This window comes from Globicephala melas, chromosome 10 (genome assembly GCF_963455315.2).
Source record: "Globicephala melas chromosome 10, mGloMel1.2, whole genome shotgun sequence".
NCBI classification, from domain to species: domain Eukaryota; kingdom Metazoa; phylum Chordata; class Mammalia; order Artiodactyla; family Delphinidae; genus Globicephala; species Globicephala melas.
In genome coordinates this window covers 58,429,634-58,446,899 of record NC_083323.1, presented here as the reverse complement: position 1 = coordinate 58,446,899, position 17,266 = coordinate 58,429,634, and the positions used below count along the sequence as shown (strand labels likewise).

General features: G+C 50.5%; 2 protein-coding genes and 2 long non-coding RNA genes across 11 annotated transcripts in view; 2 read left to right on the top strand and 2 right to left on the bottom strand.

The window, feature by feature from the left end:
- The first annotated feature begins 7 nt into the window (after positions 1 to 7).
- ZC3H10 (zinc finger CCCH-type containing 10) lies at positions 8 to 5,889 on the top strand. Of its 3 annotated transcripts, none has more exons than XM_060306847.1 (3): positions 8 to 83; positions 868 to 931; positions 2,390 to 5,889. In XM_060306847.1, the coding sequence occupies exon 3, from the start codon at positions 2,442 to 2,444 to the stop codon at positions 3,738 to 3,740; it is 1,299 nt and encodes a 432-aa protein (XP_060162830.1). In that variant the 5' UTR covers positions 8 to 83; positions 868 to 931; positions 2,390 to 2,441; the 3' UTR covers positions 3,741 to 5,889. The 3 variants fall into 3 exon arrangements, with proteins under 3 accessions (XP_060162830.1, XP_030722519.1, XP_030722517.2); XM_030866659.2 differs by having other exon boundaries at positions 2,387 to 5,889; XM_030866657.2 differs by lacking the exon at positions 8 to 83 and adding an exon at positions 300 to 418 and having other exon boundaries at positions 2,387 to 5,889.
- Positions 2,088 to 10,507, bottom strand: LOC132598006 (uncharacterized). 4 transcript variants are annotated; one of them, XR_009565615.1, is made up of 4 exons: positions 9,310 to 9,694; positions 7,623 to 7,723; positions 3,917 to 7,430; positions 2,088 to 3,248 (listed from the first exon to the last, which is right to left on the bottom strand). It is a non-coding gene; the product is annotated as an uncharacterized lncRNA (long non-coding RNA). The 4 variants fall into 4 exon arrangements; XR_011377782.1 differs by lacking the exon at positions 2,088 to 3,248 and adding an exon at positions 9,926 to 10,507 and having other exon boundaries at positions 3,540 to 7,430; positions 9,310 to 9,506; XR_011377783.1 differs by lacking the exon at positions 2,088 to 3,248 and adding an exon at positions 9,722 to 9,911 and having other exon boundaries at positions 3,540 to 7,430; positions 9,310 to 9,506.
- ESYT1 (extended synaptotagmin 1) overlaps positions 9,090 to 17,266 on the top strand; it is a 14,493-nt gene continuing 6,316 nt past the window's right edge. The window contains exons 1-16 of the mRNA XM_030866646.3: positions 9,090 to 9,575; positions 11,353 to 11,394; positions 11,565 to 11,699; positions 11,804 to 11,877; positions 11,994 to 12,066; positions 12,223 to 12,312; positions 12,484 to 12,539; positions 12,964 to 13,087; positions 13,176 to 13,352; positions 13,469 to 13,551; positions 13,827 to 13,875; positions 14,004 to 14,090; positions 14,193 to 14,285; positions 15,244 to 15,315; positions 15,496 to 15,582; positions 16,952 to 17,101. Coding sequence (XP_030722506.1) covers positions 9,192 to 9,575; positions 11,353 to 11,394; positions 11,565 to 11,699; positions 11,804 to 11,877; positions 11,994 to 12,066; positions 12,223 to 12,312; positions 12,484 to 12,539; positions 12,964 to 13,087; positions 13,176 to 13,352; positions 13,469 to 13,551; positions 13,827 to 13,875; positions 14,004 to 14,090; positions 14,193 to 14,285; positions 15,244 to 15,315; positions 15,496 to 15,582; positions 16,952 to 17,101 — 1,776 coding nt within the window. The 5' untranslated portion in view covers positions 9,090 to 9,191. The remainder of the gene's footprint in view (positions 9,576 to 11,352; positions 11,395 to 11,564; positions 11,700 to 11,803; positions 11,878 to 11,993; positions 12,067 to 12,222; positions 12,313 to 12,483; positions 12,540 to 12,963; positions 13,088 to 13,175; positions 13,353 to 13,468; positions 13,552 to 13,826; positions 13,876 to 14,003; positions 14,091 to 14,192; positions 14,286 to 15,243; positions 15,316 to 15,495; positions 15,583 to 16,951; positions 17,102 to 17,266) is intronic.
- Positions 14,530 to 17,266, bottom strand: part of LOC132598005 (uncharacterized) — a 14,854-nt gene continuing 12,117 nt past the window's right edge. For 2 of the 3 annotated variants that reach the window (XR_011377780.1, XR_009565613.2), the window contains exons 2-3: positions 15,470 to 16,107; positions 14,787 to 15,186 (exon numbers count right to left, since the gene is read on the bottom strand). This is a non-coding gene — a long non-coding RNA (uncharacterized lncRNA). Of the gene's footprint in view, positions 15,187 to 15,469; positions 16,108 to 17,266 lie in introns of all 3 variants that reach the window. The other variant, XR_009565614.2, reaches the window with a different exon arrangement.

Sequence of the window (17,266 nt, the reverse complement as noted above, 5' to 3'; positions counted from 1 at the left end):
GCGGAAGGGCGATAGGGTAGGCGGCTCTTTGTCGAAGCTAGAGGACCGGCAGGCGGCAGCAGCAACTACGGCGGCGGCGGCAGGTGAGGGAGGCGGGAGACTTAGGTGGAGGCCGCGCCCGGAGGGGAGGAGTCGGGGCCGGCCCAGCGGCTGGGCTCGGCCGGGCTACACAAGGCCCCCCAGGACCGACTTGGCTCTTCCTCACGTATCAGGGCCGAATCCCTTTTCTGACTGACCCCGCTTCGCGAGTAAACGCCAGCTCTGTGACGTCACAGCCCTGCCCATCCCCTCTGCTTGATGTCACCTGGAGTCCCCTTCCCCGCTTCACTAAGTGCTCCGTTTAGTGTCCTATTCACCTGGTCCCCGGCTGAGCTCCGGCGGCACTGCACAGAACCTGCCAGGCTAGAGACATGCTGCGGTAAACTCCTAGGACTTTTTTCGCAAACTCTGGGGTGTTGAGAAGCGTCACAGTCACCGCCCTCAAGTCTAATCCGCCATCCCATTGCACTGTCAGTCGCTGCCCTTGCACGGCTCCCTGTTCGGAGTTCCTAACCCCAACCCTAGGCCGGGCTTTGATCCCCACATCCTCCTTCACCTTGAGACGGGGTGCCCCTCACGCTTTGTTCACTTAGGGCTGGTTTTCCAACCCGTCCTCCTAGGCTCTCCAAATTAGTTCTGTTCCTTACTACTCTCTTCTTACTGGCAGCTTCTCCCTTTGACAGGGGAAGTTCAATTTGAATCCTAAGGAAATCTTGACGTGCCCAGAGCTCTTGCCATTTTGTCAGACTTCATTCTTATAACAACCACCCCGTAGTTCTCCATTCTTACCCCTTCTCACACCCAAGTCTCTGTTTTTCTCCTGTTCAGAACCCAGCAGTGATGTGGAGGTGGAGACCCACAGGAGCCCCGGACTTCACCTGAGCTACCTCAGGTATCAAACAATCCTGGGAAAGTTGGGTGGGGAGGAATATCAGATATGATTATCAGCTTCTGGTGGGACTTGTAACACGGGTCAGGCTTGGATAGATGCCATTTATTTTTCACCAGGTCATTTCCCTTTTAGTGAAAATTTGTGTCTTCTCTTTTCCCACTCTTTTTTGCTTGATTGTTTCTGTCTTTCTGAGACTACCTCCCTTTGGAGGAAGATGACCCCTCTTTTACAGATTTTCTTGCAACTCTGGCCTGTGACCTAGTCGGTTCATTTTAGGGTTCATTTTGTCTTGAAGGCAAAGTCAAGGCAATGGACCGGGTGGTTGGGGGCGGTCAAGGCCAAAGAAATTGGAAAGATTCCCTTATACTCAAGGGGAAACAATATAAAGGTTTCCTATTTGAACAGCAGGGGGAGCCTGAAAAGGCTAGGAAAGGCTTAGGAGGTCAGACACGTGGTAGCAGGGACTCCTAGTCTTGTTGGCTGTGGGGAGAGGACAGCGCTAGAACCAGGGCAGTGGACTGACGTTCTTGAGCTCTTTTGGGAAAGAGGAGACTTTAAAAGCTTTTATAGAGTCTGTAAGTAAAGAGCATCTTTATAGGGCAAGGAATGGTATGGTTTGATGTCAGTGGGATCTTCCGATGGAGGGGTAGGAGGGGTATAGAATGGGGAAAGAAAAGTCACTTGTTCCTGTGAAAGTAACTCCTTCCTATTGCCTTGATCTTGCCACAAATGGTTTTGTCCTTTTGAGGTCTATAAGTAGAGATTCCAGCTGTAGAACTCTTCCCCTGAAATGGAGGGGGAGGGGGCTGACCACCCTAGAGTTGAGAATAATGGTAATATGGGAGAGAATACCAAAAAATGACAGGTTTAGGTATTGCCCTAAAGCTGGTGATACCAGTCTTTCTACTCAGGATTTCGTGGGGTCTAGAGATCTGATAACTTCACAGAGTCCTCACCTGAGATCCCATGGAAGAGGGGGTCAGGGAAGTAATGTCACCAGTACTCCATTATCCACGGCCCTTAGTAGCTCAGCAGCTTATCTTAGCCACTGTTCTCAGTCTCCTCTTAGCCTAATGAGACACCAACAGCAGTTTTAATTTTGATTCCACAACTTTAATAAGGTCAGTTCAGAAGGGGAAATAAAATCCAACACTGTTCTCTCCCTGCTCTCTCCTTGGCATATCACCATTAGTGAGATGAGGTAGCTTCACCCCAGCTCCCTCCCTCCGACAGCCAGGCAAGTGTGAATCATTCTGACCTAGACCAGGTGCACAGGGCCTGGGCAAGACTTCTGACAAGCCAGCCAGTCCAGGCAGAATTCTCATCTGTTAGATTCTCCATCTCCAGAGCCATTATGCCTCTGGCCTGCCTCTTGCTGGACTGCCTGCCGTACAGTCAGCAAGAGTTTGGCCTCACTGGAGGACTCCTGTTTGACACAGCTCTCCTCTTTCCTAGCAGTCACCAAGGGTGGCAAGAAAAGGAAGAAAGCCCTGAGTTGGGGGGGACCAGGATGCCTGACCGGGACAGCTATGCCAACGGCACTGGGAGCAGCGGTGGAGGCCCTGGAGGCGGTGGCAGCGAGGAGGCCAGTGGGACAGGGGCAGGCAGTGGCGGGGCCAGCTCAGATGCTATCTGTAGAGACTTCCTGAGGAATGTGTGCAAGCGAGGCAAGCGTTGCCGCTATCGCCATCCGGACATGAGTGAGGTGTCCAACTTGGGGGTGAGCAAAAACGAGTTCATCTTCTGCCATGACTTCCAGAACAAGGAGTGTAGCCGCCCAAACTGCCGATTCATCCATGGCTCCAAGGAGGATGAGGATGGCTATAAGAAGACAGGAGAACTGCCCCCTCGGCTGAGGCAGAAAGTGGCAGCCGGCCTGGGCCTTTCACCAGCTGACCTACCAAATGGGAAGGAGGAGGTCCCTATCTGCCGTGACTTTCTCAAGGGTGATTGCCAGAGAGGCGCCAAGTGCAAGTTCCGTCACCTGCAGCGGGATTTTGAGTTTGATGCCCGAGGTGGAGGAGGTGCTGGTGGTGGGGGCTCAACAGGCCCAGTTCCCCCAGGACGACGTCATGACCTCTATGATATCTACGACCTCCCTGACAGGGGCTTTGAGGACCATGAGCCAGGCCCCAAGCGCCGGCGAGGTGGATGCTGCCCTCCAGATGGCCCCCATTTTGAATCATATGAATACAGCCTGGCTCCACCCCGAGGGGTGGAGTGCAGGCTACTAGAGGAAGAGAATGCCATGCTCAGGAAGCGGGTAGAGGAGCTAAAGAAGCAGGTCAGCAACCTTCTGGCCACCAACGAGGTACTGCTGGAACAAAATGCCCAGTTCCGCAATCAGGCTAAGGTCATGACCCTGAGCTCCACTGCACCAGCAACTGAGCAGACTCTGGCCCCCACCGTGGGCACTGTCGCCACTTTTAACCATGGCATCGCCCAGACTCACACTACTCTCAGCAGCCAGGCTCTACAGCCTCGCCCCGTGTCCCAGCAAGAACTGGTGGCCCCTGCGGGAGCTCCAGCCGCTCCCCCAGCTAATGCTGCACCGCCTGCTGCTCCACCCCCCCCACCCCCACACTTGAACCCAGAGATCACGCCACTGTCGGCTGCTCTGGCTCAAACAATTGCCCAGGGAATGGCACCCCCACCTGTCTCCATGGCTCCTGTGGCTGTATCTGTGGCTCCTGTGGCTGTATCGATGGCCCAACCCTTGGCAGGAATCACAATGAGCCACACCACCACTCCCATGGTGACTTACCCCATCGCCTCCCAGAGCATGCGTATCACAGCCATGCCACACTGATGGGGCTAATGGACATTCCCCTGGTATAGCCTCCCAGGGCTGGGGTCGAGGGGCCCTTACCTACCCACTCGCCTAGCCCTCCCAGGCCCTGTCCAAAGGGCTCACTCATGAACTAGGACAAGAGACTACAGGAGTTTGCTTCTGAGCAGGGGTTGGGTTGGTGTGTTTTCTCTCACCTCCCTTTTATGAGGGTCCTCTTGTCCATCTTCTAGCCTCACAGAGGGGGCTTGCATAGGAATGCAGACTGAAGCCAGCAGAGGAAGGACTGACTGAGGGGTTGTGTGTTCTCTGATGGGAATTTGGGGGACATCGTTGGTCTTGTCCTCTCTTCTGCACAGCACAGGTTCCAGCACTGGCTTTGGAAGAAAAAAATACCCTGCCCAGAGGGGAAGCCAGGAAAGATTGGGAAGTGGGTGGCCAGGAGAGAAGGCCTGATAGGAGCCTTCAGACAATTTGGGGCCTAGCTGAGTTGGACAATACAGGAACTGCTCCTGGGCCCATGGGAAGGCGGGGACCATAGTACTCCAGCCCAAAGACTAGGGGAGCATTCATTACCTTGGCTTGGCCTGGACATCCATAGGGCAGGGCCCACCACGTTCCAAAGAAATAAAAAAATATATTTTTAACAAATGGAGGCAGTGAAAACTTGCTTAGATATTCTGTGTGGAAGATGGGAGCAGTAAATTGATCTCCTGCCAAAATGAAATAAAGACCCCACTCTCACATAGTGGTAAGGATGGATGGAGGCCAGTGAAGAAGGGTAGGGACCCAGAACAAGATCAGATGGGGCTTTGGGGAAGGTATGTTGTGAGGTAAAAACATTGGAGCCACCTAGTCTTGTTTAAAAATAGTCCCATCTGTTTTGGTTTCTATCTGCAGGAACTATTCACAGGTTGCCTTAGTAACCAGGGCTCCTAGGGTCATTTAGGGGGCAGGTACTAAGAAGGGTGGATGTGCTGGGACATGGGAATGGGATATGTATCGACAGATCCTTCCCTTATTCAAACAGAGCAGGGCAGGTGGCAGTTGCTCTCTGAGTTGACAGCAGTTGATGTAACTCCTACCCCATCCCTTCCTCAGTCACCAGTGCCTTAAGCCTTCAAGGCTTAAGAGGTGCTGGGGAAAGGAGAGTTCTTCTGGGGACACAAGCCTCAGGGTTCGTCCCTTTCTTCCCTCTGCCTCCACATAGAACCACAGAGGTTTTAAATCCAATTAAGAGTCAGTAAGGCCAAGGGTCTCAGTAGCCAAACCTCAGTTCCTCCTCAGCTCATGGCTGATGGAGGGGAAACAACTCAAGTGTCTATGGGACAGTGGATTTGGGGGTAGAGAGAGTGATCCTGGTTTGTTCTTTCCCCATGATATCTGCTGCTACCTCTTGCTCTCTTGTCTGGTTGATCACTCAGGTTACACCTGGGGTTGGAGATGGTGGGCTAGGTTAAGGCCAGTCATTTAAAAAAAAGGGGGGGGGGGGCGGTGCTGCAGCACGAAAGACTAAAAATGGGCAAATACTGAAATATTGTTTGTGGATTCTAAAAACCACATATTGATAAGCCTGATGTTGATTTTCTGGCACAATTCTGGTTTATTAAAAGAGATGGTTTATGAGCATTTAGACAAATGTGATCATAGATATCAACATGAATTCATCCTAGCCAAACCCTGACAAGCTAACTTTATTATTTTTTTGCCAAGTATCTCTAAAGAGATAGATTTGGGAAACTGTAGATGTCGTATGTACTTTATTAACGTGCTCCAGCTAAAGACCACCAGGAATACACCTGCAATTGAACAAGTTGGGTTTAATGCTCATTGCAGTGATGGAGAGAGGATGCCATTTGGAACCACGGTGTGTCTTGCAAGAGGGTGTTAGGAAGGACCCTACAGGACTTGAACTTCATTAAGTGAGTCGGGGGAAGGTTCAAGGAAGTGGAGCTTCACTCTAAATTGAGTGCTGTCAGGGAAGCAGGGAAAATTTTATAATTGCATATCTTTATCTTCTCTAGAAAAAGGGCAGACTAAAGTGAAGCTGAAGCTGCATTAGCTGGGAGAGGGGGATGTTTGGTGTTTTGTGGTTTGCACACTGACCTTGTCTAGTGCTTAAACAAAATTGTGAAGTGATCTTGTTTTTTGCCTCACTTCATCACAGTCACTGAGTAGTCTTGTCTGATATTGGTGTTTTGTGAGATTGTGTCCAACAGTACCTGTGAGCCCAGGTCAGATCCTAATAATTCCAAAGCCTAGCTGTGTCAGGCCAGCTCCCAGATGTCAGGAACTGCTTTCCTCTTTCTCACCTGCTAAGTCATTGCAGATAAGAGAATAATTATGGGTCAGTTAACAGTAGAGTTTGATGGAATCAAAACTGAACATTTGTGCCTAGTAAATGTTGACTAGTACATTCATGTTAGAGAAATCCCTAGTCTCTAGTGATATACCCAAGGGCTATGGTTTTTTTTTTTTAATTGTATAAAAATATGAAAAGCCCAGTTACCAACAGTAACACAAGGAAACACTAAGTAATATGGAAAGTGTCTGTAACTTGTATTGACTAAATTAATACAAAGGGTCAATTTGGACTGACCGACCTTCCCTCTAAAAATTGCTTGAGCCTATCTGAGAAACAAATGCAGAGATCTATATTAGCAATAATTCATGTGAGAACAACATGGGACTTCCAATTGGCTGCAAAAAATTAAAATCTTATTCTTCATAATATGTCAGTTAATAAATATCAAGAGGCTGCTATGTTCTAGGTACCTTTCTAGAAACTCCATAAGGGTAAAAGAACCATAGTGCTGCATTGTAAATATAGTAGTTCTACCACGTCTATCTGAGTGGAACCAGTTCTGAAGTATTGTGTGTTCTTCTAAATAGTTTTTGCAGAGGGCCATTGGCAAACCAGTGGGGTATCTGAAAAAAACTGGCAAGAGAAGACTGAGGGTTGACCAAATAGATGTCTTCAGATATATGAAGGGCTACCTTATGGAGAAAAAGGTCCTGTGTTGCTGCATAGGAAATAAGCAGAGAGTTCTAGAAAAATTGCTAACATGTGAGTACTTAATATAAACCAAGGTACTGTGTTAGGCACTTTACATGCAATATTTCACTGACACAATGGGCATTATTATTATACTTGTTTTGCAGAGGAGAAAGACTTAAAGAGGGTAATCAACCCAAGTCTCCACAACTAGTAAGGAATGGAACTAGGAATCTCTTCAGGCAGTCTGACTCCAGACTCGGCATAAGAAAGTTCTAATGATAGCCATCCAGCAATGGAACCACTACTTTCCAGTAACTTACAAGGAATAATACAGAGGAAGTTTCCTCAAATCCCGTTGCCCCTTCCATCTTGGAGAGTAGGCTGGGACCAGATTACCACATCCAACCCTGGGAGGCAGCTGTAGTTTACATATAAATGCAGATTGCAAAACCAGGAAGTCTAAGTGCTCTCCTCGCTGAGACACTTCCTCTAACAAATGGCCATCCTTTTTCATGTTACCCACTTACTGCTTATCACCACCAGGTGGCACCTGGGCAGCAGAATTGTCAATGGGCGGGGACCCATCTTGTTTACTTGTTCCGGTGCCTTGCAGCTGCTGATTCTGTGGCTCCTGGGCCCCAGCTGGGAAGAGACCTTCCTGGGGATGAGCTTTTGTCCTCCATACACTGTCTTCAGTAGGAGGATCTGATGATCTAGATAGGATGAGAAAGGGGAAAAGTTTGAAAAGGAACTTCCATAGGTCACCCTCTTCATCCCCCAGCCTAAGGGATCCCTTCCCCTACTCCAGTGTTTGGCAAATTTCAGTTTATAGGGAGGTTTCCTTCTGAGGATGTTCATCCATTTTCCTGCTATAGTTCTGGTTCATCAAGTTGGTGGGCACTCACCTCCTCCAAACTCCTTGAGCTCCTTTTTTACCTGCTCATCTCTGAGAATACAGAGAACATAGGAGGCAGATGGAAAACTGTTCCTTACACAGTTCTGCAAACTGAAAGAAGCAGTTTAGATACTGTTTCAGAGAAGTAGAGAAAGGGAAGTGAGAAAATTTAAGATTAAGGGAGGGAGGGATAAGTTTTAAACAGCTTTGATGAAACATAGCCTGATGAAATCTATGTCCTGCAGAGCCAGATAAAATTTAACAGCTGTAAACCAAACAGAATAACACAAGCCCCACATACCTCGCATTAGAAGGTAATCATGACCAATCTGTCCCTCCTGGGCTTCCAATCAGTCCAGTTTCTAAGTCCCTGGACAACAGTACACCTCTAAGTCCAGTTAACTAGTAACAAGAGTCATCATCAATATACCCTGCATTTTTTCCTTCCTAAACCTACACAGTGCGATGTAGAACTTAGTTCTACATCTGACTGTATTCTAAACCTTCCTTATAACCCAGGCAAATGAGAAACAGAATTGTCTCATTACTCTTGATTTCCCATTTTAGTGTCCTAGCAGTTCCTCAGGGTCAGGAATTCTTGGAAAATGTAATCATTTCTGCGGCAGCTGAGACCCCACCCCCCTTGGAGCCAATTTAGTTTTAATTTGCTCTTTAAAATAGAGATGACTAATTCTTGGACATAGAATGAACTAACTTGGAGATTTCTAAAGAGAAATAAAGCCTCACTTCCTATTCACTCCGCTTTTTTCCCCCCTCCCTCTTGCCTGAAGGCTAGATTATCTCAATTCTGTAATTTTCGGGTTCTCCAGTTTTCTCTAGAGTCTGTCGTTACACTGCATAGACAAAATAGAGGACTGGGAACAAGATAAACAGGGTCGATCATCGAACACTTTCATTCCAAATAGGGTAATTTACTTTCCTTTTATAAGGACAACCAGCAAAAAAAAAAGTAGAAGGATAAGGAATGTGCTTAAAGTATGAAAACGTGGGAAAGGAGACAAATGAACATGTAGGAATCGCAGACCAAGTTCTGCCAAACCGTCTGAAGGGAGGGGAAGGAAATCCCGACGCTCCACAACCCCTCAACTTCGCAACTCCAGCTCTCTCTAAAACAGAGTAATTGCCGGTGCGGCTCTGCATGACGTCATACCATAGGCACTCCAATCCCACGTGGGGGAGCTCCTGGTCCCGCCTCTCCTCTTGAAATTGTACGCCGCTCCTCCCCCTCTTTCTGGCTAATCTCATGCTGCTCTTTAGCCTTTTTTCTCCTTTTCCCGCCATCTCAGACCGCCCATCTTGGCACTCCGGTCCAATCAGGAAGGTACTGCCTCTCCCGAGCCCTTTCCTCTCCCCGAGGCAGGGGGCGGGGTTTCGGTCTTTTGACTCCACCTTCATCTATGCGGCACGGACCAACCCGAACCGTCAGAACGAATGGGCGTGGCTCTAAGTCCCCTCCCCCATTCTGGGGTTTATGGTTTGTAGGCGGGGAATCTGGTCTCAGAAGTAGGCAACCTCTAGCTGGTCGCTGGGTCGGGCGGGTCCTCCCAGAGGTGGCAGCATGGACCGCTCTCCTGGAGACCGCCCCAGCCCAGTGGACCAGCCCTACGTTCCCTCCGACCCCCATGACCAGCCTCCCACTGCTCACGCAAAGCTGGACCAGAGTTCTGGGAACCAACCTGCCGGCCCAGGCGCCGCGGGTGAGGCCTTGGCGGTGCTGACTTCGTTCGGGCGGCGGTTGCTGGTGCTGGTGCCGGTGTACCTGGCCGGGGCAATAGGACTCAGCGTGGGTTTTGTGCTCTTCGGCCTCGCCCTCTACCTGGGCTGGCGCCGGGTCCGCGAGGAGAAAGAACGGAGCCTTCGAGTAGCGCGACAGCTGCTGGATGATGAGGAGAGGCTCACGACGAAAACTCTTTACATGAGCCATCGAGAACTACCTGCCTGGGTGAGCGACCACCCTCAATCCTCAGTGCAGCATAGTCCCCTTCTTGCCCCTTAGTTCTCGGGCTCTCCCTCCCTATCCTTAAAGTCAGCTCCGCATCTTGGGACGATGGGCCCCAGACTTTCCCCTTTGGCCCGCTAGCCTCTTACCTGCAGGGACGCGCCACTCTTTGGACCGACTATCCACTACCTGCCCCCCCTTCCACACGCCCGGATCCCGATTCTTCCACAGAATCAGGACTTCTTCCTCTACGCTTGGGCAAGAGCAATAACATTTGGGGAGCCCGTCTCAGCCGTGGCTCTTCCTCCAACCAAACCGCTCGAACGCCCCTCCTCGTTTCTGGTGCCACTCACACTGCTCCTGGGCGTCCCTGTTCCCGTTGCCGCTCAGTGGGTTCCCTCCTCTTTCCTGTCCTCCCCAAGACTTTTTTTTTTTTTAAACCTATTTAAGGCCATAAGGTTCTTCTCCCTCTTCCCGCTCATATCCCGAGACCCTCCCCGGGAGCATTGCCCAGTCGAGCTCCCGCACCCGGATGGACCCTCCGGCCCTAGCCTTCCAGCCTCAGGCGGCCTGGCCGCAGCGCAGCGGAGGCGGCTGCTGGACAAAGGGCGGGGGTACTGGGGGGAGGGTAGTGTGACTGCTGCAGTGCCCGCTGCCGCACTCCACCGCCCCTGGCCGGCCCCACCCTTTTCCGGGCTGCGGGCTGCGCCTGCTGGGTTGGGGCCAGGACCCTATTTCTACGCCCCCTCTCCTGTGGTAAGGGCCCTCGATGGCTTCTCAGGCCTTGCAGATGCCGAGCCCGTTACCCGGCCCTTCCCGGCCCCTCCCTTCCTGCTCCTCCCAGCAGAGGTGCCTGCCTGGGGGAATCAAAGTTGACACTAGGCAGGGCTTCCCTGGTGGCACAGTGGTTAGGGGTCCGCCTGCCGATGCAAGGGACACGGGTTCGTGCCCCGGTCCGGGAGGATCCCGCATGCCGGGATCGTGAGCCATGGCCGCTGAGCCTGCGCGTCCGCAGCCTGTGTTCCGCAACGGGAGGGGCCGCGGTGGTGAGAGGCCCGCGTACCGAAAAAGTTGACACTAGGCAAACACAGCTATGCTTCCCAGACCCTGGACTGGGGAGGAGAAAGGGGAAGAAATGGTCCCATGGGACTTGTAGCCCAGGCAGCAAGAGTCTCTGTTCTTCCTACTTCTCATCATGGAAACTAATTTTCCTCCTAAAGCAACTACCCCTCCTCCTCCCCCAGTACAAAGCACAGGTGTCCTTCCTTCCCATCAAGAGTAACACCGATTAAAAAGAAAGAAAACACCAGCCTGGCCCTGTATAGCTCTTCTGGCCCCTCCCTAACACAGGAGCCGCATCCTGCTTCACCTCTTGGTGTAGAAGCCCCAGTTCGAGGGGCAGAGGGAAGGCTGGTAAAAGGAACCAGGACTTCTCCAATCCCAGGATTTCCTCCTCAAACTCTGATTTGTCAGGACCTCCCCCTCCGGAAAGAATGTGCCCTTCTCTTCCCTCCTCCTCCTCTCTGCCCCAGCAGCTGTCATCGTTTCACACCCCTGAGCTATCTGCAAAGCAACTTTGTGTGGCTGACACTGTCAGCTCCCAGGGCCCCAAACCCCCTGGAGGAATGAATCCTCAGGACATCCCGGCCCCTCCCCCAACCCCTGGGTGTGAGGAGGCCCTGTCACACTTAGCTTTCCTTAGTGAGCATCCACCTGGCATCTTAGGAAACTACGGGCAGAGGACAGTGCTCCTCACTATCTCCACGTTCTCCACCTCCAGGTCAGCTTCCCAGATGTGGAAAAAGCTGAGTGGCTAAATAAGGTGAGGGTTGCTTGTCTTGGGTTTTGTTTTTCCTGAGGGGGAATGGGGTTCGCTCTCTTGTCAGACCCTGCCACGCTTCAAATCTAGCCTCCCCATGGGGAGGAGTCTGAAGGAACTTGCCTTTAGAGGGAAGGCAGTGCTCTCCTATGACAAGCTCCCTTTCCTCCCAGATTGTGGCCCAGGTCTGGCCCTTCCTGGGCCAGTATATGGAGAAGCTTTTGGCCGAAACTGTGGCCCCAGCTGTTCGAGGATCTAACCCCCACCTGCAAACATTTACATTTACACGAGTGGAATTGGGTGAAAAGGTACGTGTGTAGGAGGGAAAGTAACGACAGGGAAGAGATGGAGCAGGGGAGATGGGTGGCCCAAAGGGGCCTTTCCCTCCCCTCTCAAGCATTCATCTCTGCAGCCACTGCGCATCGTAGGAGTCAGGGTTCACCCTGCTCAGAGGAAAGAACAGATCCTGCTGGACTTGAACATCAGGTAATGCCACTCACCACTCTTCCCGATTCCCTTTCCTGGTCACTCTGACTACTTCACTCCCCTTACCCACTTCAGCCTAGTACTAATCCTCTGTTCTCTTCCTCACCAACTCCCAGCTACGTAGGTGATGTACAGATCGATGTGGAAGTGAAGAAATATTTCTGCAAAGCAGGAGTCAAGGGCATGCAGGTGGGGCAGTTGTCAGGGGCCTCCATAAGAAGCCTTTGCCCTAAGTTTCATTAGATATGGGGAAGTGGGAGGTTGGGAAAACCAAGGCTGGGGAGGTCTGGGAGGGAAAGAAGGCCGTTTCTGAGGAAAGGCTTTGTTCGTCTCTTCCTGCCCCAGCTGCAGGGTGTCCTACGGGTGATTCTTGAACCACTCATTGGGAACCTTCCTATCGTGGGGGCTGTGTCGATGTTCTTTATCCGACGCCCGGTAAGGGAAAACGTTGAGGAGGGGTAGGGAAGCGGGGGAAGCAGAGAGGACTGGAAGCTATGGGGAATGGGGGAGGGAACTGACAAGTAGGCTGAGGGTCTGGCAACTGTTGGATGGGTGTGACCATGCCACCATATGCTCTGTCCCGATCCCCCTGCTCTTTGCTTCCAGACCCTAGATATCAACTGGACAGGGATGACCAACCTGCTGGATATCCCAGGACTCAGGTATGAAGGATTTATCGAGCACCTGCTAAGTGTTCCAGCCCTGGTTTGGGGGTTTAAGGGATACAGAGCAGTAAAAGATGCAGCTGATGCCCTCTAAGAGCCTTGACCGTAGTTGGGGAGATCAGACAAATACCCCTGAAAAGTTTCATACTGTGATTTTTCTTCTGTGGGGGGACTGTGCATTTTGGTAGAGAATGAAGTGGGCTACAGACTCCTCAGCCAGGGCAAAGGGCAAAAGAAGAGCTGCGATGGCAGTGAGGAGGGGACAGAGCAGTAGGTGGGAAATCAGGGTAGAAGAGAAGCAAAAAGGTATTTTCAAGAAAGGACTTCCCTCTAGCTTTAAGGTCTCTCTTGGTTGTGGGAAACATAGTTGGCGGTGGGGAAATATTGACACACTCACCTCCTTTTCCAATCCCCCATTCAGCTCCCTCTCTGACACCATGATCATGGATTCCATCGCTGCCTTTCTTGTGTTGCCCAACCGATTATTGGTGCCCCTTGTGCCTGACCTTCAAGATGTGGCCCAGTTGCGTTCCCCTCTTCCCAGGGTATGGTCTCTCCCCTATTAGATAGATCATTCTCTCAGGAACCCTGTGGTGGGTCTTTAATTTCTCACAATATGATTCCTACCCTCAGGGCATTATTCGGATTCACCTGCTAGCCGCTCGAGGGCTGAGTTCCAAGGACAAATACGTAAAGGGCCTGATTGAGGGCAAGTCAGACCCCTACGCACTGGTGCGAGTAGGCACCCAGACATTCTGCAGTCGTGTCATTGATGAGGAACTCAACCCCCAGTGGGGAGAGACTTATGAGGTGGGAGAGCCAACAAGTGGGGCTATGTCAGATGGGGAGGCTCCAGGAGATTTGAGAGAATATGCTGATTGGATGATCTTCACACCTGCGGACCCTCATCCCTCTGTGTTCTTCAGGTTATGGTACACGAGGTCCCAGGACAGGAAATTGAGGTGGAAGTGTTTGACAAGGATCCAGACAAAGATGACTTTCTGGGCAGGTGAGACTCTGCCTGTGTTAGGATTCTAAATCCCCAGGGCCACCAAGGTCTCAGAGGTACTTATAATCCTTTTCCAGGCCTGGGAATCATATTTTCATTTTCCTTCCCAGCCTTCCCACCCCTCATCCCCACCACACACACATGCATATATATTTCCGGAGGGTAAGAAGGGAGTCTGAGATGTGCCAGTTATTTCTGTGTGGATGAGAAGGGGGCCAGTGAATGACATGTTGCTAATTGTAACACTCCCCTCTTTTCCCTTTCACTGCCCCCAGAATGAAGCTGGATGTAGGGAAAGTATTGCAGGCTGGAGTAATGGATGAAGTAAGTTGAGAGAAGAGGAAGGTGGAGGGTGCTGTCCCCCATTGTGTAGACGGTGGTTGCTACATTGGTGGGGAAGAGATTGGGTGTATATGATCTCTACTATACCTCACTTCTACCTCTCCCTCCAGTGGTTCCCTCTACAAAGTGGGCAAGGCCAAGTTCACTTAAGGCTAGAATGGCTTTCACTTTTGCCGGATGCAGAAAAACTGGAGCAGGTAACTAACACTGAAAACAGGAAGCTAGCAGGGGAGAAATACATAGCTAGAAGTATGGGGGGCTGGAGGGATGAAGGTCTGACTACTACCACCCCACACCAGGTTCTACAGTGGAACCGAGGAGTCTCCTCCCACCCGGAGCCCCCATCAGCTGCCATCTTAGTTGTCTATCTGGATCGGGCCCAGGATCTTCCTGTGAGTGTGGCTTCTGAGGGCAGGTGAACAGGAAGCCATGGGTGCAGCATTCCCACACTCTCCCTTCCCCTGGCCTGCTCTGCTTCAGTAGCAACAACATGTAACACAAGGGTTCCAAAGAGGGGGTCCAGGAGTACGATTTTTTTTTTTTTTTTTTGGCCTGCGTTGGGTCTCGTTGCTGTGTGCGGCCTTTCTCTAGTTACAGCGAGCGGGGGCTACTCTTCATTGCAGTGTGCGGGCTTCTCATTGTCGTGGCTTCTCTTGTTGTGGAGCATGGGCTTTAGGCGCACGGGCTTCAGTAGTTGTGGCACGTGGGCTCTAGAGTGCAGGCTCAGTAGTTGTGGCGCATGGGCTTAGTTGCTCCGCGGCATGTGGGATCTTCCTGGACCAGGGCTTGAACCCGTGTCCCCTGCATTGGCAAGTGGATTCTTAACCACTGCGCCACCAGGGAAGTCCCGTGAGTTATATTTTTAAATTATCTATTCAATCGATGTTTTCTAACTATTTGTATAAAGTTGTTCATAATATTCGCTTATAATCTTTATTTATTTTATTTATTTATTTTTGGCTGCATTGGGTCTTTGTTGCTGTGTGCAAGCTTTGTCTAGTTGCAGCGAGCAGGGGCTACTCTTCATTGCAGTGTGCGGGCTTCTCATTGTCGTGGCTTCTCTTGTTGCGGAGCACAGGCTCTAGGTGCACAGGCTCAGTAGTTGTGGCTCGCGGGCTCTAGAGCGCAAGCTCAGTAGTTGCAGTGCATGGGCTTAGTTGCTCTGCAGCATGTGGGATCTTCCCGCAACAGGGCTCAAACCCGTGTGCCCTGCATTGGCAGGTGGATTCTTAACCACTGTGCCACCAGGGAAGCACGAGGGGAAGGATTCTGATGACAGCTGTCCTTCCTTCACTGAAACAAAAACAAAAACAACCAAGATAGTGACTTCTGAATTCTACCCCCCCACAGCTGAAGAAGGGGAACAAGGAGCCCAACCCCATGGTACAGCTGTCAATTCAGGATGTGACCCAGGAGAGCAAGGTGAGGGCCAGGACAAGGATATCATTGTGCCAGGTGTCGTGTGTGTGTGGGGACAGGAGGAGGGAGGACTGTTCTTGGGATGAAGTGTTCTCTTTAGGATGCCTGTAAGAGGAAGGGTTTTCTGGAGAAACAGGACTGGGACTGTGGCATGTACCTTGATTACATCCTGCACATCTCCAGGCTGTCTATAACACCAACTGCCCGGTGTGGGAGGCGGCCTTCCGGTTCTTCCTGCAAGACCCTCGAAGCCAGGAGCTCGATGTGCAGGTGAGAGAATCACCTATCAGTCCCTCCTCGATACCCTATTCTGTCTTCTCAGATCTGCACCATTTCTTCTCTCCATCTTCTCCTTTGATCTCTATTTTCTCTTCTTGTTTTTTTTTTCGGCTGTGCCGTGTGGCTTTCGGGATATTAGTTCCCTGATCGGGGATGGAACCCAGGCCCTTGGCAGTGAGATCACGGAGTCCTAACCACTAGGCCACCAGGGAATTCCATGATCTCTATTTTCAGTCCACCTACCTAGACTCTCCACCTCTTCTACTCTCCACGGTTCCCCACCTGTCTCTCTAGAATCATTTTTATAACTGAGAATTGTGCACTTAAAATGAGTGATTTTTGTGGTATGTAAATTATGCCTCAAAAAAATTATTTTTTAAAAGAAGAGAAGGGGACTTCCCTGGTGGTCCAGTGGTTGAGACTGCGCTCCCACTGCAGGGGGCACAGGTTCAATCCCTGGTTGGGGAACTAAGATCCCATATGCTATGCGGCACAGCCAAAAACTAAACAAAAACCCTGTTAAAAGAAGAGAGGAACATATTGAGCACCAGCTAGACACCTAGCACTTTTTTTTTTCTGGTTTATTTTTATTTGATTTTAACTTTTTTTTTTAATTTTTAATTTGACATTGGAGTATAGGGTTAGCACAACATTGTGTTAGTTTCAGATGTACATCAAAGTGATTTAGTTATACGTATTCATATACCTATTTTTTTCAGATTCTATTCCTATATAGGTCATTACAGAGTACTGAGTAGAGTTCCCTGTGCTATATAGTAGGTCCTTATTGATTATCTGTTTTACATAGAGTAGTGTGCATATGCCAGTCCCAGCCTCCCTTACATAGAGTAGTGTGCATATGCCAGTCCCAGCCTCCCAGACATCTAGCACTTTTAAGGTCATAGAAAAATCACAAAATACAGTATCTGCCCTCACGAAGCTTACTGGCTAGTTTCAGAGAGGAGACAAACATATATAACCATCTAAGAATGATTCAACATTAATCATTGGGAGTAAAATACCCATAGTATAGTGCTTAGGATGGCCAGAGAAAGGTACAGAGGCTGGAGTAACTAGAGAGTCTTTGTGAAGGAAGTAGGATTTTCAGAGGGTCTTAAAGTATCAGTAGGATTTAAATAGGCAGAGAAGAGCAGAATGAGAACTTTCCAGGTAATGAGACCAGAAAGAGCAAAGGAGGAAGGGACTGTAGAGTAGGCAGAGGACTGTAAAAGGATGGCCTGGAGTGGAGCAAAAGGTTTGATTGGCACAGAGAGAATGAGTTGCAGCTGCGTCATCATTTCCGCAGTCTACCTCCCTTTTCCCTAATCCCTCACTCCATCCCCTCCTCCTGTGCCTATAGGTGAAGGATGACTCCAGGGCCCTGACTTTAGGGGCGTTGACCCTGCCTCTGGCTCGCCTGCTGACTGCCCCTGAACTCACCCTGGACCAGTGGTTCCAGCTCAGCAGCTCTGGCCCAAACTCCCGGCTGTACATGAAACTGGTTATGAGGGTATGGAGGTAGAGGGGAAGGGCCTCGTGGATTCCTGGTGGTATTAAGAGTAAGGAAAGGGGATCCTCTACGATGAAATGAGCTAGTGTATCTGAAAGCATCTAGCAGACGCACAAAAAATGTTTGTTGATCTAACTGGGGGAAGACATGGTGTCTGAGTTGGGT